We start from the raw sequence: 23370 nt of genomic DNA on the forward strand, positions 1-23370 counted from the left end.
TTACCGATCGCAGCGATCACACGATTCCTATTACAATCGTCCAGTCCGCCCATGTGTTCTAGACTGTCGACGGCACCTACTTATACAGCTACTTCGTAAGCACCTAGGTAAATATCGGATTAAAGTATTTCTAGGTACACGCCGATGGGGCTGGCCACGCCCTCCCATATTAAACCATGCAACAATACCACATACTCAATACAATATTAAACTTTCTTTATTAGCGTCTTACTTATTGCTAATTCGATTTGATGTAGCGATTGTTTAAAATGCGTGGTGATCATTATTCGCCTGCTTTTGATCACATGAAAGCTTAGGTTTTTTTAAATTAGTCCAAGGGACATTTGTTTTCTAGCTGACCAAATTTAAATTTACTGTTTACTACGTGGAATAGTGGCTGATTATCTAGCCTGAAAGAGGCAGCAACAATACCAGGCATAATAAAAGACTTTAGTCAAACCTGCCGAACTATCTGTTTTCTTTTACGTCCCTGTTCAGGGTTCAAACCCCGATAAGAAAACCAAACCTTTTGTACGTGGAACCAGTCTGTTGGTAACAATTTGCAAGATAACCCCCTCCCCTTCCCTCTCCAACTAATATGCATGCAGAGATTCCACCCAAGCACGCCGCGGTTAAATCCAAAACGGTGGCCGTATCCATTAACCATATACAAGGGTTAATAACATTGCCGAATTAATCTCACACCAAATATAAACTTTGGTAGTTAAATTGGCGGGCTTCGCATTTTTCGTGCGGTTGCCTTGGGATCATCTCTGCTTGGGGAACCAACTAAGGAAGGTATTTTTTTGACGCGCAGAAAAATTTAAGTTGTGCCCTAAATCGCTTTGGGGGGAGGATACCAAAAAAACAGGCAGGTAGTTAACCCATTTCGGTGGGTCCTGAGTAGGTAGACGGGGGCTAACATATAAGACAAGGTACGGTAGCAGCAGCCCGCCTGCCTGAAAGTGCTAAGATACTACCTTCCTCTTATTGAGGTCCACCCCAATTACCTGAGTTGCCTACCTACGTACGCAGTAACTATATAACTCCATATACCACACCCCTCCATTTTTGGCAAGGAGCCCACTCACCCACTCACCCACGCACCACCTGGCGATACCCCACTTGCCCGCTCAAGATACCCACTAATTAATTCTACCGCCATCCACTATTACCAATACAATTTTCGATAACTTAAGTATAAATGTGCCTATCTCCGATGTTCCATTTTGCCGGCGCACCAAAAAATCAAAGCTCTCTTCCTTTCAGCAGCTGAATCATCGTTTGTTATCTAACCAAAAATCCCCTGCTGGTTGCTGGCATTGTAACGTGCTAGAGGATTCGAGGAAAATGCCCGTAAATAGCGCGCGCGGGTTTACAAGCCCATTTTCAGATCATCAATTGGGAGCATTAGGATGGTATGAGCCGTTTCAGCTTTGTTTATATCCCTTGACTCTGCTTTGTAGTTTTCTTTCCTATCATCTCAAATAATACCGAATCACATCACAGTTTTCACTGCTCTTTTATCTACGACTATTACTATGCATATAACGTTATATTAACATGAACCAAATAAGACCCAGAGACAGACTAACTGATTACGTCCCACAGTCAAAACTGCCGCGAAAAACACCTCAAATGTAAGTTTTCTTTAATCGGCTTCCAACAACGTGATACATGTGCTTTGAAGAACGTCAACTTTTCTTCTTAATACCGTTTAGAGAAACTGACCGACGCATATATTTTCTCCAATTGCAGGCGACAAAGCTACGCCAATATGTGGTCGTTGCTTTAAAACGGGGCGTGAATGCCGAAGAGGTTTCAAATTCCGATTGATTAAAAGTGTGAACTTGCCGAAACGGTTTCAATTCAACCAGGAACAACTCCATATCAGGTAAACCGGAATATTTGGACCGAGCTAACCCGATTGCATCCAGAATCTTTTGCACGTAATCAGCCATGGATGTCCTCGCCCGGCCAGAGTTAGTTTGAGCTCATCCAAATCGGAGACGCATTCGACCATATTTTATGACCCCTAATCACGCCTCGCTAACATTTTTATATCGAACTATTTATATCTAGTTACGTACGTGGACGAGACCAACTCTCTCCCGTACACAAAATTTTCAGTATGGGCGCACGGACCATGCTGTTAACGTTTGCGCGGGACTTCCGCCTGTAGCCCTAACAGGCGCGCACACACGAAAAACTCTTCAACCTGTCGCCCTAAGCACCGTCACTACACGGAACGCCTTTCCTCGCAACACCCATGTATAATCGACAGATCTCCCCTTTGACGAGTTTTCCACTGATCGCGGTGAAGGAAGAGTCCGATCGGCGGCTCGGCGCGCCACCCGCATAGAGGCGCACAAGACAAGGCCCAATCTCGCGATGCGAGCCAGCGTGGCACAAAAAACTTTGCCAGCCGGAAAGGCAGGCGTCCTTCCCCGGAAGGCTAGACAATACGGTTTAAAAGAAAGGGAAATTAGGCTGAGAACCACCCGACGGTTCTTCGAATCGACAGGGCACCCTCTCACCCCCTCACACCTTCTGGGATTGCCTGCAGCGAGGAGGTAGTGCCGTTACGGGGGTTGGTTAGTTGTACGTGGACCGGAAGCACTGTGCCGGCGCGGCAGTCTCCAAAGGGTCCCGACAGCAAGACGTGGTCGGCCCATTGCTGGAGACGGCTTTGGGTAACGGGAAGCAAGAAACGTGGGCACGGCCTTGGTTCGCACCCTTGGTACACCCCGTGGACGGTGGGCCGTGGTGGAATAGTGTGACTGAGGCGCCCCATGCTTCTCACTCGCACTGGGAATCTGCGCCGGGTCTGGAGGACGGGAAGAACTCGATTGCATTCATGTCCACATTGTGGCGCTGGGCTAGCCCAGGAACCAACGGGGGACTAAGCTGTGGATGGACATGTACGGGGTGTCGCCGGCTTTTCGAAGCTTTCTACTCGCACTAGGGACGTACACCGGGGCAGATGATGTCGTCGGCATGTTAGGCGGAAGAGACGCTATTTTAGCCGGAGAGGACGGATGCGCGCGTCGGTTTACCAAGAGGCCTTTTTGTGGATGCGGTAGGCTTAAGGTGCAAACCTTGTATTTACGTGGCAGGCTGGGTATCCAGCGACTAGGAGGGCTCTAGCTGGCCTGTCCGTTAGAGGGTCTGGTCCAACCCTGTGACTATAGTTTACTGTAGGAAATGCAAGGCCGGGCACTGAAGCCGCGCTGGAAATGGTATGCAATACCGTGCCAAATGGACCCACGGTGCTAGGCGGCGATTTTAACGTAGCGGCTGCTGCATACCAGCCGGGCCGCGCAAACGCACGCGGAGGGGACCAACTGACGGCATGGGCGCAAGCCCAGGGGATGAGTTTCACAGGAAATATCGGCGTGCCCACCCACCGCGACGGGGGTTTACTGGATATGGTCTTTTCCAACCTCCCCAGCACAATAACTGTGGTTGACAGCAGTCTTTACACAGGCTCCGACCACGAATCCCTTTATACCACGCTGCGGACGCGCGGCGCCCCGCGCCCGGAGGCGGTCAACGTCTCGGTTAGGGACGACCGGCTACCAAAGTTCGCGGAGCTACTTGCTTTTGGCATGCAAGATATGCCGGACCCGGGATCCGCGGCCGATGGTTACGCATTGGACGCGTGGGTAGCTGAATTTACAACTTTATGGGAGCAAGTAACGTGGGTCGTGGGCACGCCGGCGGGAAAAAGGGGCAGATCGGCTCCTTGGTGGACCGAAAACTGCCAACGGCTCTGGACCGAATTTCAGCGGGTTAAACGGAGCGCTGTAAATAGGGCAGACGCCTCTGCCGAGGAAAAAGCCTATACGAAAGGGGTGCGGGCCGCGAAGCGGGAGTACTGGAGGCACCGGATCGACCAACTGCGCGACGATAAGGATTTGTGGAACATGGTGGGCTGGCTGGGAGCCGGACCACGCCTCCGGTCCCCGCCGCTGGTTATTAACGGCGAGCAAGTGAGCGAGCCCTTAGCAAAAGCGGAGGCACTGCAACGGGAGGTGCTTGGCCGATTTTCGGCGGAGGATGACCTGCAGGGAGACCCTTTGGAGGCCTGGTCGCCGGACGAGGCTAAAATCCCTTGGGACACCCAGATTAGTGCGGAAGAGGCGGAGCGCTCCTGCATTGGGGTCACGAGCACGTCCCCGGGCATCGACGGAATTACCGTCCGGCTACTAAAAGCCGGATGGGCTTCGTTGGCCGAGCCGGTGCGCAGGCTCTACCAACGTTGCCTGGAACTCGGGCATTTCCCAGCGCCTTGGAAGAAGGCCGAAGTCGCGATGCTACCGAAAACGGGGAAAAAAGACCGGAGCAACGTTCGATCTTGGCGGCCTATAGCCCTCCTCTCCTGTATCGGAAAAGGCCTCGAGAGGCTCGTTGCACGCCGGATAGCGTGGGCCATACACGGCAACGGGCTCCTTAGCTGCACCCACGGCGGTGCCCTACCCAAGCGATCGGCGACGGATCTGGTTTGTGCCCTCGCCCACGATATCGAGCAGGCTTTAGCTCGCGGGGAGGAAGTTACCCTTGTCGCATGCGACGTCCAAGGCGCCTTCGACGCCCTCCTCCATGGGCGATTAATACGGAAAATGCGGAGCCTCGGGTTCAGTAAAATGCTCCTCAGGTTCGTGATTAACTTCTTAAACGGCCGCCAGGCCCGAGTCCGGCTGGAGGGTACGACCACGGGCTTTAGGCGGCTTGGGTGCGGCACCCCGCAAGGGTCTCCCCTTTCCCCGATCCTATATATGCTGTATTTGGCGTACCTCGTTAAAAACGGTGCGGAGTGGCGATTGGCATACGCAGACGACGTGCTCACATGGAAATCGTCACGCTCGTTGGAGGAGAACGTACGTTGGCTGGAAAATAAACTCCGGGATATGCACGAAATTGCGGCGGAAGAGAAGATCCATTTCGCAGCGGAAAAGACAGAGGTGATTCACATCACTAAGAAGAGACACGGTCGCAACCCGGAAATCCGGATTAATGGTAGAACGGTTACCCCGGTCCAACTGCCGGGCGGCCGACGCGGACAAAGCGCCTCCGGGGCCGAGCGGTACCCGGGCATGCGTTGGCTGGGTTTTTGGTTCAGCCGGCGGCTAGACGGGCGCCGCCACGTGGCCGAGAGGGCTGCCAAAGCAATGGCGGTCGCTGCTCACCTCAAAGGCTTTGGGGCAGTAAGATACGGACCGCCTGCGGCTGCACTTCGCAAGGCAGCGGTGGCATGCGTGGGTTCCTCGGCCACCTACGCAGCCGAGGCATGGTACAACCCAGCGCACAAGCAAAGAGGACTCCTCAAAGCACTGAACAAACCGCTGGTCTTAGCGGCACGGGCAATCCTCCCGGCGTATAAAACCACCCCCTCGTCCACTGTCCTCAGGGACGCAGGATTACCCTCGGCCCGCGTCGCGCTGGCCCACACCCGCCTGAAATACGGCGCCCGACTGAGGCTCGCGGACAAGGGGCACCCCTTTGTCAGCCGCCTGCGTGAGACACCTCGTGCCCGCAACCCAGGCCAGCCGGCCACGACCCTGCAAACGGCTGCACAACTCCTCCCGCGGATCCGGAGATTAGAGTTGCGCGCACCTCGCAATGCCCCGGATTCTCGCACTGACCCCACCGGAGGAGTCCCAAAAGAGGAAGCGGCGCGCCGCTTTATCGAATGGCTCGACATGGTATCACCTGACGATATCGTGGTATATACGGATGGTTCGGAAAAACACGAAAACAACTGCGTCCAAATAGGGTACGGATGGGCCGTTTTTAGGGCGGGCCTGGAATTTGCTGCAGGCTCCGCATTTATTACGCCGGAAAGCCACGTTTTCGACGCCGAGGCGATTGGCGCCCTGAGAGGGCTACAGGCGGCAGCCAAGGCCCAGCCAGGCGCCCGGATCTGGATTTGTGTGGACAGCACCTCGGTTATTTGGGGTCTTAGAGGCGACGCGCCGCGTTCGTCCCAATGGGCCTTTCTGGAGTTCCATGACCTTGTCGATCTACTCCGAAAACAAGGTACCGAGGTTCGGGTCCGTTGGTGCCCTGGGCACCAGGGAATCCCGGGAAACGACCGGGCTGACGAGCTGGCCAAGGCCGGCTCCGCCGGACCGCCGGACCCAGACCCGAGGGCTCAGCAAACCACGTATAGCGGTGCCGGCACGGTCCTCAGAGCCATTCTTTCGAATATAGAGAAGGACTGGTGGCGTAAAGAACTCTGTGAACGGTCCCCCGCATATAGGGAATGGAAATTCCAATACACACCGAGAAAGGAGCCCGAGGAACTGCGTTTGCCAAGACCCCTACTGGGCCATTATTTGGCCATGAGGACCGGCCACGGCGATTTCAAGGCCTACCATGACCGTTTCAACCACCAGGATGCAAACACCTCGTGTGCCTGGTGCTGGAAGCGGACCTCCCCTGAGCACCCGGTGCACTGCCGCTATTCGCGGGCGGTGTGGAGAAACTGGCCGTGGCCTAATAACGACCGGCCGGCCGGGCCGCCAAATCGCGCCCAACGCTGGAAATTCTTCCAGACAAGCTTCGGGCAACCGAAAAGCTTTGAGGCGTTTTCGATAGCCACCAACTACTTCAGCGCCCGCCCCAGAGCGGCCCGCCAGCGCCCCGCGCGCCACGAACGCACTTTACGCCTAGGGACACCGATCGTAAGCGACTCGAACTCAGACGAGGAATAGACTTATTGCCTTTTCACCCATACTCCACGGCACAAGCCGTCAGACGAACCCTCCGTGCACCTTAGGCACGGGGTCGCGTCAGTGAACTAACCCCCTAAGCAGGACCGGGCCCGAACCCGGTCAGGCACGATCCGCCTCTGCCCTCCTTGTTTTCCCCCTGTGTAAATAAAGAAGATAGAACGCGCGCCGAGATACCCCTCGGGAGGTTGCTAACGGCCGGCTAACAAGCCGGGCCGAGCCCGGCGTTAAATAATACTACTACTACTACTACTACTACTAGAACATTATTGGATTGCAGGAAAATGATATAGAAAATTTGGAACCTTTAGCTGATGAAGAAGAGGTTAATGAACCGGAGAAGCGTGAAAACGATTGTATTTTTGTCCGTTGATAATTTTATATTTAAATCAGTTTATAAAAGTAGGCATTTCGTTGTTAGATTTTCAGGGTGCCGAACAGGGGGGGGTGCCGAACAGGGGGTACGCAACGTTAAAGAATGAACTAAATATTAACTAGATTCCAACATATAAAACAACTAAGTAAAAGTAAATAACAATAAAGTCAACTCGAAGAGTACCCCACCTCTACAGGTTCCAGGCCCTCATGTTCTCGTCCATGACCGTTTAACCAGCACCTTACGGAGTCTGAAACTAAAGGCAGGAAGAAAACGTCAACTTGGAGCTTGCGAGAAGCACAGCATCGTAAACCGCTGTCTTCACACCCCGCCGCTGTTTTATCGGTTGGCCATGGTTCGAGGAGGCACTGACTTGGGCTTTGAACCCCTAGAACTTTGTTCCTGCGTATCCTAGCGTGCAACTCCAATTGCTTATTCGACAGCTTACCAATCTTCAGTTTGCGTTTGCGTTTGCAGGCCATCTCCACGATTCCATCATCTGTTTCTGGACGGATTCAGTCGGCCACGCATGGTCTCGTGAAGTACGGCAAAGTATGTCCAAAAGTGCTTCCTGATCTTTTCGGTTCTCGAATAGGTCACCGACTGTAAAGTAATCCCCACAAAAGTATTAGCTGGTGATCGTTAGCAATAGGGGTGCGCCGCTATATACCGGCGGGGAACTCAGATCCAAATCCAGAACTTACAAGCCGCTACCCCGATGCAAGCAGTGAACAGTGCTGGTGGTGACCACTTGTTATGAACTCCAATTCCACATAAACAACGGACCAGGTGTTGAATGTGATGCTGTAACTAATTTAAAATTGTTCATTTTGCGGTCGGAAAATAGTCAGCAGCCAGTCACGTGTAGCCCATCGTACGATAGAAATTATGTACTGTATACTACCAAGTCCAGGGCAGTTTGGAGTGAAATTTAAAAGACGAAGATCTGGTGTTTGTGGTGTAACTGTATTGGGGCTTTACCTTCATGCGCCGTATTGCTGACTCTCTCTGTCCTCCTATTCGACGGATCTTTGGGTCGAACCGGATGAGAAAAAGCTGGGCTAAAATATGATGCTGGACTCCAGTAACTGCAAATTGCGCATAAAGCTCGAGGTTAATAAGTTGTCTTTCTTAACACACGATGCCATGTTGGGTTTCGACAACGTGCTAAATGTACATACTATGACACGATGTTTGGTAACAAACCTCGGGAAACGCTTCCTTTTCAGACCGTTTCCTGTCCAGTATTGGCACAAAAGATTTGGGGAGAAACATCTGCCAGGCTCGCCCCCATTCCCTCAGCCTGCGCCATCTCTCAGTCGTTGAGAATGTGCCGCTTGTCGACCCAAAGCTTGGGGAAACATCGTGATTTTGACCGAAGCAAAAGTTCAACACGTCGGCACAGTGTGCGACTGCACGGTTGGCCCAGGCGGCATCGTCGTCTGTGGGCTCCAAGGACCTGTCGACGATGGGGGTCTCTATATTAACACGGACAGGTTGGTTGCCCATAGCGGCACTGTAGATATCCTGCCTGAGTCCGGCCCAAAAGGCTGCAGCGGAAAGACTGCGGGGTTTAATATAGCGACCGCCATGGCTAACAAACTGGTAAATGCTGAGGAGGTAGCTCTTGGTATCGACACCCATGTTTCTTACTGCGCCAGTTACGTAAAGGGTCAGCTTCCAAAATGTGGCCGACCGTCCGACTTTCAATATTTACGTAATGGTCAGGCCCCCGTACCTTCCATTTCCTCCAATATTTGGAGAATAATTGTCGCGGCGAAAAGGTTCTCGTCCGAAAAAACAACACGATGCTGCAATAGTGGAATAAATGAGTTCAGGCACTTGTCGTGGTAACGGTTTGCGGCAAAGTGGTCGTAGCCGCTTGTGTGACTGAGATGCCGAGCAGCAAGCGCAAATATTGCATTGAGCAATACGGGGCAAGTCCCTGCTCGTCGCGGGACAAGAGCCTGAAAGAGAGTAAGAGGGTCACAGAGATCGATCTGCCTCGTTCGTAAGCAAAGATTTATACAGGATAGGACTTCAGAAAATGCCAATGACATACCCATGGAGCAAGGTTGCGAGTAAAGTGCCTGAGCAGCATGGCCTCTGATGCCGACCTTAGCGGCCAGACAGGCTCGGTGAGATACAGGCTGGCGAGCTGGGACGACGCATTGCCAATAGATACACCGCCCGAACCAACATCGGCGGCGTTGGACAACGACTTTCTACTATCTGATGGCGACTGACGAGATTTTAAGGGTAAAACCTCTGATTGAAACTCATCGTTTGTTTGGAGGAGGCTTGAGGGCGATGCAGCGGTAGCATATTGCTGTTGGGCGGCTAAAGGGGCGGAGATGATAGACGGCAGGCCATCCGCATTTGAGTGATGGGGATTGTAGTCACTGGCTGTATTGTCCTCGACACTCCAATGGGATGGTGTTCTTTCTTGAGACAAAAGCTGAGATGCAAAGCCTGCCTGGTTATTGTAAGCTTTTGCGGTGAGCTCCGTCTCGTCCACGTAGTAGTAGTAGTAGTAGTAGTAGTATTAGTTAACGCCGGGCTCGGCCCGGCTTGTTAGCCGGCCGTTAGCAACCTCCCGAGGGGTATCTCGGCGCGCGTTCTATCTTCTTTATTTACACAGGGGGAAAACAAGGAGGGCAGAGGCGGATCGTGCCTGACCGGGTTCGGGCCCGGTCCTGCTTAGGGGGTTAGTTCACTGACGCGACCCCGTGCCTAAGGTGCACGGAGGGTTCGTCTGACGGCTTGTGCCGTGGAGTATGGGTGAAAAGGCAATAAGTCTATTCCTCGTCTGAGTTCGAGTCGCTTACGATCGGTGTCCCTAGGCGTAAAGTGCGTTCGTGACGCGCGGGGCGCTGGCGGGCCGCTCTGGGGCGGGCGCTGAAGTAGTTGGTGGCTATCGAAAACGCCTCAAAGCTTTTCGGTTGCCCGAAGCTTGTCTGGAAGAATTTGCGGCGTTGGGCGCGGTTTGGCGGCCCGACCGGCCGGTCGTTATCAGGCCACGGCCAGTTTCTCCACACCGCCCGCGAATGGCGGCAGTGCACCGGGTGTTCAGGGGAGGTCCGCTTCCAGCACCAGGCACACGAGGTGTTTGCATCCTGGTGGTTGAAACGGTCATGGTAGGCTTTGAAATCGCCATGGCCGGTCCTCGTGGCCAAATAATGGCCCAGTAGGGGTCTTGGCAAACGCAGTTCCTCGGGCTCTTTTCTCGGTGTGTATTGGAGTTTCCATTCCCTATATGCGGGGGACCGTTCACAAAATTCTTTGCGCCACCAATCCTTTTCTATATTCGAAAGAATGGCTCTGAGGACCGTGCCGGCACCGCTATACGTGGTTTGCTGAGCCCTCGGGTCTGGGTCCGGCGGTCCGGCGGAGCCGGCCTTGGCCAGCTCGTCAGCCCGGTCGTTTCCCGGGATTCCCTGGTGCCCAGGGCACCAGCGGACCCGAACCTCGGTGCCTTGTTTTCGAAGTAAATCGACAAGGTTATGGAATTCCAAAAAGGCCCATTGGGACGAACGCGGCGCGTCGCCTCTAAGACCCCAAATAACCGAGGTGCTGTCCACACAAATCCAGATCCGGGCGCCTGGCTGGGCCTTGGCTGCCGCCTGTAGCCCTCTCAGGGCGCCAATCGCCTCGGCGTCGAAAACGTGGCTTTCCGGCGTAATAAATGCGGAGCCTGCAGCAAATTCCAGGCCCGCCCTAAAAACGGCCCATCCGTACCCTATTTGGACGCAGTTGTTTTCGTGTTTTTCCGAACCATCCGTATATACCACGATATCGTCAGGTGATACCATGTCGAGCCATTCGATAAAGCGGCGCGCCGCTTCCTCTTTTGGGACTCCTCCGGTGGGGTCAGTGCGAGAATCCGGGGCATTGCGAGGTGCGCGCAACTCTAATCTCCGGATCCGCGGGAGGAGTTGTGCAGCCGTTTGCAGGGTCGTGGCCGGCTGGCCTGGGTTGCGGGCACGAGGTGTCTCACGCAGGCGGCTGACAAAGGGGTGCCCCTTGTCCGCGAGCCTCAGTCGGGCGCCGTATTTCAGGCGGGTGTGGGCCAGCGCGACGCGGGCCGAGGGTAATCCTGCGTCCCTGAGGACAGTGGACGAGGGGGTGGTTTTATACGCCGGGAGGATTGCCCGTGCCGCTAAGACCAGCGGTTTGTTCAGTGCTTTGAGGAGTCCTCTTTGCTTGTGCGCTGGGTTGTACCATGCCTCGGCTGCGTAGGTGGCCGAGGAACCCACGCATGCCACCGCTGCCTTGCGAAGTGCAGCCGCAGGCGGTCCGTATCTTACTGCCCCAAAGCCTTTGAGGTGAGCAGCGACCGCCATTGCTTTGGCAGCCCTCTCGGCCACGTGGCGGCGCCCGTCTAGCCGCCGGCTGAACCAAAAACCCAGCCAACGCATGCCCGGGTACCGCTCGGCCCCGGAGGCGCTTTGTCCGCGTCGGCCGCCCGGCAGTTGGACCGGGGTAACCGTTCTACCATTAATCCGGATTTCCGGGTTGCGACCGTGTCTCTTCTTAGTGATGTGAATCACCTCTGTCTTTTCCGCTGCGAAATGGATCTTCTCTTCCGCCGCAATTTCGTGCATATCCCGGAGTTTATTTTCCAGCCAACGTACGTTCTCCTCCAACGAGCGTGACGATTTCCATGTGAGCACGTCGTCTGCGTATGCCAATCGCCACTCCGCACCGTTTTTAACGAGGTACGCCAAATACAGCATATATAGGATCGGGGAAAGGGGAGACCCTTGCGGGGTGCCGCACCCAAGCCGCCTAAAGCCCGTGGTCGTACCCTCCAGCCGGACTCGGGCCTGGCGGCCGTTTAAGAAGTTAATCACGAACCTGAGGAGCATTTTACTGAACCCGAGGCTCCGCATTTTCCGTATTAATCGCCCATGGAGGAGGGCGTCGAAGGCGCCTTGGACGTCGCATGCGACAAGGGTAACTTCCTCCCCGCGAGCTAAAGCCTGCTCGATATCGTGGGCGAGGGCACAAACCAGATCCGTCGCCGATCGCTTGGGTAGGGCACCGCCGTGGGTGCAGCTAAGGAGCCCGTTGCCGTGTATGGCCCACGCTATCCGGCGTGCAACGAGCCTCTCGAGGCCTTTTCCGATACAGGAGAGGAGGGCTATAGGCCGCCAAGATCGAACGTTGCTCCGGTCTTTTTTCCCCGTTTTCGGTAGCATCGCGACTTCGGCCTTCTTCCAAGGCGCTGGGAAATGCCCGAGTTCCAGGCAACGTTGGTAGAGCCTGCGCACCGGCTCGGCCAACGAAGCCCATCCGGCTTTTAGTAGCCGGACGGTAATTCCGTCGATGCCCGGGGACGTGCTCGTGACCCCAATGCAGGAGCGCTCCGCCTCTTCCGCACTAATCTGGGTGTCCCAAGGGATTTTAGCCTCGTCCGGCGACCAGGCCTCCAAAGGGTCTCCCTGCAGGTCATCCTCCGCCGAAAATCGGCCAAGCACCTCCCGTTGCAGTGCCTCCGCTTTTGCTAAGGGCTCGCTCACTTGCTCGCCGTTAATAACCAGCGGCGGGGACCGGAGGCGTGGTCCGGCTCCCAGCCAGCCCACCATGTTCCACAAATCCTTATCGTCGCGCAGTTGGTCGATCCGGTGCCTCCAGTACTCCCGCTTCGCGGCCCGCACCCCTTTCGTATAGGCTTTTTCCTCGGCAGAGGCGTCTGCCCTATTTACAGCGCTCCGTTTAACCCGCTGAAATTCGGTCCAGAGCCGTTGGCAGTTTTCGGTCCACCAAGGAGCCGATCTGCCCCTTTTTCCCGCCGGCGTGCCCACGACCCACGTTACTTGCTCCCATAAAGTTGTAAATTCAGCTACCCACGCGTCCAATGCGTAACCATCGGCCGCGGATCCCGGGTCCGGCATATCTTGCATGCCAAAAGCAAGTAGCTCCGCGAACTTTGGTAGCCGGTCGTCCCTAACCGAGACGTTGACCGCCTCCGGGCGCGGGGCGCCGCGCGTCCGCAGCGTGGTATAAAGGGATTCGTGGTCGGAGCCTGTGTAAAGACTGCTGTCAACCACAGTTATTGTGCTGGGGAGGTTGGAAAAGACCATATCCAGTAAACCCCCGTCGCGGTGGGTGGGCACGCCGATATTTCCTGTAAAACTCATCCCCTGGGCTTGCGCCCATGCCGTCAGTTGGTCCCCTCCGCGTGCGTTTGCGCGGCCCGGCTGGTATGCAGCAGCCGCTACGTTAAAATCGCCGCCTAGCACCGTGGGTCCATTTGGCACGGTATTGCATACCATTTCCAGCGCGGCTTCAGTGCCCGGAGCCCTATATACGTTAACAAACAATATTCCGTTAATTTCGAGCCAGAGTATGTCCCGCGTATTTTGGCCCTGCGGTAGCCGTCGTTGTGCGGCCCTTAGGGCTGCCCCCTTTTTGACGTAGGTGAGCACCCGGGGCCGGAGCCCAGTCATGGCTTCGTAAGTGTTGGCGTGCCATTCGTCCACTGGCGCAAAAACATCATAGCCCGGGTGCGTTTGTGTAATCGTATTTAGCCCGCACCATGGCTCTTGAACGTTAACCAGGTCCACCTTTCTCTGGTGGCACAACTCCAATAGGCTCAGATGCACACCCATCCTTTTACCTACGTTGGCCCAAACTACGTCGAGGCATTCCCGCTGCATATTGCCGAGCGAGTATTTCGTCATATTAATCGACGGGTTGCTTCCAAGTCTATCCCATCAGCGGGGCAAGGTTCGGCAGCCGCTGCGTCCTCCTCCATTTCGGCTGCCCAAACGATTTCGTCGTGCACGCGTTCCTGTTCAACCTGCAGGAAGTTACGGATGTCCGCCCCTGCCGCCTCGCATGGCCGCGCTCTTTTGTTTGAAATGCTCGATCGGGAGCTCGAGGTTTGCGAATGCTGCGATGAGGTGCTTAGGACCGGGATTGCAGGTGCTGGCTCTCGGCGGGCCGTTTCGGCCCGGTCGTTGATAATCGCGGCACGGTTGGCACGTCCGATTCTGCGAATCCCCTTAAGTTTACGCTGTGAAGGTCGTTCAAGCTTCCCATTTACCACCAAAGGTCGGGCAGGGCAATTCTCATGTCCGGATGGGAAATGGCCGTGGCAATTAACGCATTTGGGGGCTGCTTTGCACGGCTCTTCCTCTGTCGCATGTTTTCCTTCACCACATATGCCGCAACGCGCTTGCCGTACGCAGCGACGTATTTCGCAATATCCCTGGCAACCGTCGTGGTGGTGTGTAATTTTGCGTGATTTTTCAACCTTCCGCGCACGTTTCGACACTCCAAAAAGCTGAAAGGGCTTTACGGGTTGAAGGAAGGACACTATCCACGTGCCCTCAGCCGTATGTGGGTCGTAACCATGTTTGGAAATATGCCAGTTGACTGGCTGCTGGCCTGCTGCCACGGTAATCTCCTCCTGGATTACCTCATGTACGTCCTTTCTTCCGTCCAGGCAATTGAGCGTTCGGGGCACTCCAGAAACGGCGTATGTGTGCCAGGTTGTCGGGACAGTGACTTCCCGCGCGTCCAATGCGTCCATAATGGCCTTGACCGCGCTGGGGTTGAGGAGTTTTTGCCGTGTTTCCTCAGAGGCCACCGTAACACCCCAGCCCGTGGGGGTACGCTTGGCGTTTGGGATTTCACTGTGTGGCACCGAGACCAACTCGGCCAATTTGGTCGTTACCGCGTATGGCTCCCTCGTCACCATCCGCAATTTGTCATTTACGCGGATCAGGATGCGGTTGGACGGCTGTTCTGTCAAACGTTTCGGGGCTTGGGAGCGGTCCCGGCCCGATTGGGAGGGAGTTGCGGAGCTGTCAGGTGCATTGCCGGGCGTCGTACGTATCGGGTACGAGCGCGTGGCCGGGGTTAAAATTCGCGTTGGGGCCGCCGCTGGTGGCGTGGCGGCTCGCTCGGCCCATGTGACCGATTTGTTAGTGGGCGTGCCTCTGCCTTTAGAGGCCGACGACGCCGTGCCCGTCCTCGTAATTAAAATGCTGCGCCTTTCGCTGGAACTGGTCGGCGAACGCGACGGGGAGCGTGAACGCTCTTTTTCAGGGAGGGTGCGACTGAGGAACCAGCCGCTGATCACGTCGTCAAGTTCAAGAACAATTCTCCTAAGCGCGGCGTCCTCCGGGGCCTGTAAACTTTCGAGCTTGGCTGCAAAGACCTCTTCGAGCCAGCTGCCGACTGTTTCCACGTTTTCCAACTCCTGCTGCAGTGTTTTGATGGCCAGGGCCGGGAGGCTGGAGTACCTTCCGCGGCCAGCCGGCTGAGGCGCGTTAGCGGTGCGCGTGTCGAGAGATACGTGTCCCGACTCGGCCTGGCCCTGCGGCAAAGCCTGCGGCGTGCTCTGCGGGCGCGCGCGGCGGTTTGAGACCTCTGGTGAGGCCATGACGACCGGCGCCCGGAGGGCGAAAATTCTTCAGCTGTTAAGCTTATTGGTGTGTTTGGGTGTGAATCGCTAACAAAGGTGGGTCTGACCCATGAATGGTGGAGGATGCTTGTCCAATAATGTTCTGTTTGTTAACCAAAAGCTCGTTTGGATCCGGAACCACCCTCCTCCTTTTAACCGGCCGTATTGCCTCCAGTTGTGCTTCCAATAAGCTGATTTTTTGCTGGGCGCTAGCCAAAAGGGTATCTTTGGCTTCGAAGCTTTTTTGGACTTTTGCAAATAAAAGACGTGAAGTAGCGTTGGTTTTGTTGGATTGGGAAAGTTTTTGCAGTTGAAGTCGGATATCTCGGGTCGTTTTAGGGGTTTTCCAAATAAGTAAAGACGGGTCGTTAATTTTTTGGGCTGGGCTTTCCGGTGTTTTATCCCTTTGCAAACCGTTGTTTTTATCTTTTATAACGTTGGCTTTGCTATTTTCTAACAAAAAAGGGCTTAAAAGTGGTTTAACCAAGTTTACCGGCCATAACCCCGTTGTACGCCAACCAGATTGAATGGTTTTTGCTATAAATGCTTTTAATCTGGCCTTTCGATAACAAAGTAGGAAATTTCGTTTTCCAATAACTGTTGAACAGCAAAATTGGCTAACAAATCCAAGTTGACGTCGATAAGCTTCTTTTAACGGCCCAAAAACCGATAGATCCAATGGTTGAAGAACGTGTGACGAATGAGGGGGTAAATATAGGAGTTGAATATTATTTTGCAAGCAAAGAAGCATAAATTCGTCCGTTATATGTGATCCATGGCCATCCAAAACTAATAACCGCTTTTCAGGGGTTAAAGGTTGGGTATACGGAATAAACACCTTTTTTAACCATTCGATAGCCGTTTGGTTATTTGTCCACCCGTTTTCGGTTGCATGAAATTGCCAATTATCGAAAGGGCTTAAATCCGTGGGAAACCATTGTTGTTGTACGTTTTTTCCCTTAAATATAACGAGGGGAGGGAGGGCAACGCCCGTAGCCGATATACATTCGATTATAGTCGTCCAACCACGCGTTCCGGGCTCTTTTCGTTGCAACGGCCGGATCCCGTTAAGCCCTAATACTAGGCCATTAGATCCTTTGCCTTCCATTATACCGGTTTCGTCCATATTCCAACGGTTTTCCGGTTTAATAGCGTTAATAACCGGGTTCGTAATATAAAGCCACCAAGATTTAATTACCTCCGTAGTAGCGCCATTAACCCGGGCGTTATCTATTCGACGGGGCCTTTGGGTTTTAAGGATTGGATAACGAGCCAAAAAACGAGTTATCCAACGTTTTCCAAGGCCTTTTGTCTCTCCGGCGGCTTGAAGAATTCGTTCGGCAAAAAAGCGTAATTCTTGATGCGTTGGCGGAAGCCCTAAAGCTGTTTGGGTAAGTACCCAATCAGCCAAATGCTTTTCCTGTTCCGTGGAAAGCCTTTGAAAAGGGCTTTGTGCTTTTTTATAAGGTTGAGAACCTTTAAGTCGACTTTGAAGTGTAGACCTAGGTATTCCCCATTTTCGGGAGGTTTTTGCAATTGGATTGCCATTATTGACGTCGTTAATTGCAGATATAAGCTGTTTTTCAGTATATTGCTTCATTGGAAAATGGAGAATTAAAATCAGAAAAAAGTAAATCCAAAAGTGAAAGATTCATCGAGATATTTATAATAGAAGTTGGAGGATAAAAATAAAAGTGTTGTTATTTTTGGGTGCCGAACAGGGGGGGTGCCGAACAGGGGGTACGCAACGTTAGCGATTCAACCTTCGACGCTTCACTACCAACGCGCCACAAAGCTAGGCCCTCCGTCAGGGCCCTCCATATGCCTGGGCTATGCCAATAAGCACGAGGCAGGACGCCATAATGTTATCCCAAAAGCGACAGCGAAATGACGTCGATATTGTGTACGCTGGCTGCTCGTTTGCCATCAAGGTTTTTGAGCCCGAAGGGTTCAGAACGATTTTGGGGTTTTATAGCGCCGATAACGGGATTGGTACTACAGAGCCACGAAAGTTTAATTACCTCCGTAATAGCGCCATTAACCCGTGCATTTTTATTCGACGGGGCCGTTGGGCTTTTAAAGCTGGATACCGGGTTATAAAACGGTTAAACCCATGTTTTCCAAGGTTCCTCGCTTCTCCGGAAGCCTGAAGAATCCGTTGGGCTTTGCTAAGTACTAGGAAAACCCAAGAGGAGGTGCTATGCCTACACCCATTCGTACCGTGCACCAGGAAGCGACTAGGTAAATCAACCAATCGATCAAGACAAATTCAAAATGGCGTCTGCAAGGAGTGAGCATCGTCTTCAATATTCCTCAAGAATTATGGTCCATTCTTTTCCCCTAACGTGGATCCTCAGGACCCTGATCATATGGGTACCCTGATCAGTTTTTCACCTTAACACAGTTTCCAGTTTCAATTCCAACGCCAGTATTGCTTATTTAACCTCAATACAATCGGAATTATAAACATCGGACATTACTGCATCCTCCTGACAGGTGCGCGAATTATGTCCCATGTTACCGCAATTGCCACAGCGCCGTTTGGTCGCAGGTTGCGCACTATTTTCCTCTCCAAATTCACCATTGTTATCCAATAACGTGGATGTACAGTACCCTGGACAGGACAGTACCCCGGACACTTTTCCGGTCGGTCTTATTCCCAATTTCAATTACAACGCCAGCGTTGCTTAATTAACTACAATGCAATCGGAACTATATACAGCAGACATTTCTTCATCTTGCTGACATGTTTGTGCATTATGTCCGGGTTTACCACAGTTTCCACATCGCCGTTTAGTCGTTGTTTGCGCATTATATCCCTCCTTATTTTCGCCTTCTTTTTCGTATACAGGCCCATTCGCATTCTTTTGCGCCATCAAAACTCGGACTTCTTGAACGCTTGCTGACCCTTCTATGCGGATTCGTATTTTTTTGGCCCTTCGTCGTTTGCTAAGCGCTTCGTTGGCTTTCCGAAGACTGCGGTTCTCTGCAAGAATAAGGGTGTTTTGGTGCGCTAACCTTTCCACACCTTTCGCTAATTGTTTTACAGCTTCGAAAATCGGAGTCGGAGAGCTGCTCTGATGACGGCTGATTCGAGCTTCTACAAGCGTTGATTGAGAAACAGCTTCTGTTGGGTTATGTGGCATTTGTGAGACCCAGGATTCAGTGGTGGGAAAAGCAGGCTCTTTGGGTGAAGGCGTACGTAATTTCACATCCAGTTTGGAAATAACAGCTTCCGGACAATGAGGGATAATTCCAGCTCCCCTAAAACCCCCATCCATATTATCTTTTGTCATTGAGTTTTTATACGCGGCTGCAAACGCCAAGAAGAACTCGACTTTGCTAATGTTGTTAATATGGGCCCGGATGAATGTGTTGATTTCTTGACCGTACGCCCGCTTCAGGACACTAAACACTCCGACGTCAAGTGGTTGGGTTAGGTGAGATGAATGAGCAGGCAGGCAAACTGGAATAATCTTGTGATTTTTACAATAGCCCTCAAATTCAGGGGATTGGTGACTGCCGTGCCCGTCGAGTATTAACATCCGATATACGCCTTTTGTCCGCAATTTTGTATGTTTTTCAAAATGCTGAACCCAATCCAGGCCTGTTTCGTTATTTGTCCATCCGTTGGGGGTAGGTTTTATACGCCAGGATGCGGGGAGATCGCCTTCTGTATACCAATTCGCGAGATGGTGGACGCCTTTAACGATAATATATGGGGGAACATTGTAACCGTCGCCACTGATGCAGCAGATTGCAGTCGCCCATTCTCGATTACCAGGCTGTAATCTTTTCCTTCTTCCGCGTCTTTCGGACCCGGTTACAACCTTATGGCCGCAAATTTAACCCATCATAAAACCGGTTTCGTCGAAATTGTAAATGTCGCAGTCCTGGATGCCGTATTTGGCCTTTATATTGGCCACCAAACGAAACCACGCGTTTAACGCGTCAGGGTCTTCGCATAGAGCTCTTTGAAAATCGTAGGCGCGAGAAAAACGCGTTTTTAGCTCTGTGCGTCGCTGGACGAAGCGATTTGCCCAGCGAGTTCCGACCAGTCGCGCGTCCCGCGCGGCGAGGATATTGTCGGCCATGGCAGCAACATCAGCGATCTGGGGCGGAAACCCTCGGGAATCCAGGTCCAATATATACTGGACAATCACCTTCTCTTCGTTTTCCGTTAATTTTTGCATATTGGGCCGACGGTCAGATAAAGAAGTCGCGCCATTTATTCTGTCGTATAATGTCGATTTCGGCACACTGAAAATGGTTGCAGCTTTCCTAACGCTCAATTTTTTATTCGATCGGAGCTCATTCAGCGCAAGAATGATTTGCGCTTCGCGATTCGACGATTCCATTGTTGATGTGGGAAAAACACGCCATTGCAATTGAAGGATCGTCCACGTTGGAAAAGTGTCCGGGGTAACTACTGTACATCCACGTTATAAGAAGACACAATCGTTACTATGTAGATAGCTTCACTTCTATGACTACTCACCAGTAGTCAACTTGCCGATCAATCTGTTCTTACACATTGATCTCGATCATATCTTCACCCCAATCTTCGACACAGTCCAAGTTATTCGCGTATACTCTGACCCAAGTTACTCTACCTCAAACCATGTACCGAAACCTTGATCGAAACACATGCCCGTCTTAGGTGCCCAATATTACTACCTTACAAATGGTTATATACGTGACGCCTCAACCTTTTTGTTCACTCTCCGGGTGCCCAGACCCATTCATTTTTCTCAGCGCTCCAGTGTCTATATCTCTGATATTCTTCGTCCCAAACCCAGTCCTCCGAAGACGGGTCTGCCGGTATTTCCTCAACAATCTCCCCGGCATTCCACAGGGCGGGTAGAGCGTGGTCGTTGGTCCATTCGGTGCATTTCCAAGGGATGTGGCGCTCCTCACCCGGCTCGTAAAACTGAAGAGGTTCCCAGCATTTGACTAGCTCCGTCTTGTGGGTGGCAATGTTGTATGCTTTTTGCTTTGGGGGCGTGGGGAGGGCCGACAAAAGCCGGTCCCATCGGCGCTGGAAACCGTCGGCGGGGGTATATCCGAGCAGCGCCTTGGCGACGCAGGTTGTAGAATTGCTTGGGTTGTGGTACCGTCTGGATTCGTAAGTCATGCCTTCGTGTCGAGTAATGTCGCCGATCACATGAAATTTAATCCCCGATCCCTGGGTCGGATCAGTCTCGACGAAGATGACGTGGTGATAACGTGGCCCGGGAATGTCAGGGTCATTTAGGCTGATAGAGAACTTTGCCAAAAATACCGCGTATTATTCTGGTGATGAGGACGAAGATTCCTTTGCTTTCCTTAATGATGGCATGATAAGAACTGAATGGTCCTCGAGCAAAAGATGCGCATCGAGGTGTCTGAGTGTGTATGTACAAAAAGAAATGAGACGTGAGAACAGGATAAATGAGTAAGAACAGAGAGCAACGGAAACAAAGTCCAGAAATAACGAGAGAGCAAGCGCGGCATTTATGTGCGATGGGATGGGCGCATTGCTCTAGATAGTGTGATACCTGCCTCTACCCATACCCATCACACTTTGCCTGCCACAGCTCGAAATTTTTTTATTTTACCATCCAATATTACTGGGCCGCAATCATCGACCTGCAGACCCCAGTGCCTTTCCCATCACTTGTTAGCTGTAACTTGCGGGCCAACTAGCAATGGACAACCAATAGGTGTTGCTACTTGGCTTTGCTAGTTGCACTTCGAGAGCAACCCTGTCATCTTCCCCCTGCCACACCGTCCCAAACCGTGCTCGGCATCCTCGTTCTTCCTGCACTTGTTCCCCTGTTGCAGGGGTAGGGACTCTGGCTGCACGTATATTCCACCTGTCTTTATTTAGATATTTCTACAAGCGGCTAAACTGCTTGCCTAAGTGGCTCTCTGGAAATCTCTGCAACCACGCACGTCTTTTAAGGAAAGGCTCGGGGTCATAGCATATTACCAGAGTAACTTAGCTATCTAATAATAATGTAGCAATGTTAGTACAATTGCAACGATTGACTGCAATTGCGTTGGCAGATTGGTTTGTGCGCCGGCAGCGCCGGCAATCCGGGTGACTAAGCAGCATCACGTGTGATTGCACGTGATCCCATACACAGTCAAAAGCCGGAAGTGTTGACTTTGGAGTAGGATAGTCACTTAGTATAGTATGCATGAATATACCAGTATACGATCGATCGTACGTAGGTTTGTTCATCACTTGATAGGCCAGGAGATCCTATAATCTCCCAAAGCCTATTCACAGGCGAGGTATTTTTCATCCGTCATATAAGCTTTAATTTCTTCGGCTAGAAACCGTCAAAGTGCCGGCGTACAACCATCAAGATAGACCCCTCTGCGACATATGCGTCGACAATTTGGTCAAACCTATAGGTCCAATCATCGCTCCAGTTTGCATACATGAATATCGACGCGAATTCCCAGTAGCTCGGCATCCAGCCAGCCTCCTCCCAGTCGACTATGCCACTGATAATAAACCGCCTCGGCTCTGTGTTGTAGCTGTTATTATCACCACAACCGCCAAGCTGGCCGTGAATAGATAGCGGCGGGGCTTCGACGGCTAGTATGTTTTTCCGCTGGAGGTCTCCGTGCGTCAGGACTCGTTTGTGGCGGCCCATGGCAAGGGGGAGGTGCCGCGTGAGGAACTCGTCCTCTACGTTCAGCCCCATGGCGGCATGGAATGCGGCCTCGTCGGCGAAGGGACCCGTGATGGCCGAGTCCTTTCTCGGCGTCTTGAAGAAGCGTTGCGCCACGGGACCACAGGCAACACTACCAAAGACTGGAGGCGGTGAAAGGCTGCGTACAGTGGTTAAAATATCGCGGAGCTGGCGGATAACATCTGTCTTTTCGCCTTCCGACATACCTCCCCAGATACCGTCGAGGGAGGTGCCAGGCAGATGCTGCATTACCAAGTAAAGCTTGCCATGCTGGTGGTACATGGCGTACAGCTTTGGGACGGTCGGCACCCCACGGAGCACCAGTAGCGCTTGGCCTTCGTTGCCGTCAACATAAAGCGGTGTGGCGCCATACTTGACGACAAACAGGTCTCTCACGACAACTATCCGCTTGACCTCTGGCGACCACATGCATGGCAGCACCTTTTCTGCTCCATGGATCTCTTCGAGCGTCGGAAGCGGGCCAGGGAGGTCTTGCGGGTCGCAGTAGTAAGGAAGGGGAGGCGCTGGATAGTCGAATGTCGACGCCATTTTCTAACCACGGTGACGACTTGGTTGGGCGATTTAACTAAGAAGTCAGGTTTTCTAGGAGGTTGTAGGGGTTTGGGGCTCGAGAAGAACACGGAAGTGGGTTAGGACACCATAGGCTCACCTGCCTCAGGCCACCAAAAAACGTAACACGCACTAGCGCTAAATCACGTGTATTCAGCAAAGAATTTGCATACGCATGGTTCGCACTCCGAATTTTCAGAAAAGCCCGGGCCTGGGCAAGGTAGCATGGAGAGGCAGCAGCCCCGACTCCTGTGTGGCATCGCGAAGGGGAAAGCAGCGGATGTGTTCCTATCGGCGCACATCTTATGGCATATTTTCGGCAATTCCAGCGTCCGCAGATTATTTCGAAAGGCAGCCGATTACTAGGCGGGATTGCCAAGCTGTTGCCACACAAACGGTTTTTATTACAATTCGCTGTGCTCCTTCTCAGCTCAGTGTAACTGGATTGGCAGCCGGTGCAATGGTTGACCCGGCGGGATACAAGAAGCTGATGCTCAGTTGAGGTTTGCAGTTGAATTGATTTGTTATCGATTTATCTTTGAACAGTCAAAATTCGTGCTTGGTAAATGTCCGGGTCAGCTTCGGAAA

At 52.7% G+C, this 23370-nt stretch overlaps 3 protein-coding genes across 3 annotated transcripts; all 3 read right to left on the reverse strand.

The window, feature by feature from the left end:
- Window positions 1–7528: 7528 nt before the first annotated feature.
- On the reverse strand, window positions 7529–8943 carry MGG_15414 (uncharacterized protein). Its single transcript, XM_003711057.1, has 4 exons — window positions 8849–8943; window positions 8317–8762; window positions 7815–7914; window positions 7529–7742 (listed from the first exon to the last, which is right to left on the reverse strand). Exons 1-4 carry the CDS (start codon window positions 8853–8855, stop codon window positions 7606–7608), a joined length of 690 nt encoding a protein of 229 aa, XP_003711105.1. The 5' UTR covers window positions 8856–8943; the 3' UTR covers window positions 7529–7605.
- Window positions 8944–20153: 11210 nt separating this feature from the next.
- On the reverse strand, window positions 20154–20939 carry MGG_08675 (uncharacterized protein). The gene is made up of 2 exons (XM_003711058.1): window positions 20733–20939; window positions 20154–20643 (listed from the first exon to the last, which is right to left on the reverse strand). Exons 1-2 carry the CDS (start codon window positions 20774–20776, stop codon window positions 20244–20246), a joined length of 444 nt encoding a protein of 147 aa, XP_003711106.1. The 5' UTR covers window positions 20777–20939; the 3' UTR covers window positions 20154–20243.
- Window positions 20940–21734: 795 nt separating this feature from the next.
- Window positions 21735–22843, reverse strand: MGG_08676 (phosphotransferase enzyme family protein). The gene has a single exon (XM_003711059.1). The coding sequence runs from the start codon at window positions 22759–22761 to the stop codon at window positions 21844–21846; it is 918 nt and encodes a 305-aa protein (XP_003711107.1). The 5' UTR covers window positions 22762–22843; the 3' UTR covers window positions 21735–21843.
- Window positions 22844–23370: the final 527 nt, after the last annotated feature.

Source organism: Pyricularia oryzae, chromosome 1 (genome assembly GCF_000002495.2).
Source record: "Pyricularia oryzae 70-15 chromosome 1, whole genome shotgun sequence".
Taxonomy (NCBI): domain Eukaryota; kingdom Fungi; phylum Ascomycota; class Sordariomycetes; order Magnaporthales; family Pyriculariaceae; genus Pyricularia; species Pyricularia oryzae.

Bases quoted from the DNA above. Each gene is read 5' to 3' on its own strand.
- MGG_08676 (XM_003711059.1), bottom strand. From the start codon at position 22,761: ATGGCGTCGACATTCGACTATCCAGCGCCTCCCCTTCCTTACTACTGC.
- MGG_15414 (XM_003711057.1), bottom strand. The intron at 7,915-8,316 runs GTTTGTTACCAA...AATTAGTTACAG, and splicing joins AAAAGGAAGCGTTTCCCGAG to CATCACATTCAACACCTGGT. The intron at 7,743-7,814 runs GTAAGTTCTGGA...AACGATCACCAG, and splicing joins TTGCATCGGGGTAGCGGCTT to CTAATACTTTTGTGGGGATT.
- MGG_08675 (XM_003711058.1), bottom strand. From the start codon at position 20,776: ATGACCCTGACATTCCCGGGCCACGTTATCACCACGTCATCTTC. The intron at 20,644-20,732 runs GTCGAGACTGAT...TTACGAATCCAG, and splicing joins GTTATCACCACGTCATCTTC to ACGGTACCACAACCCAAGCA.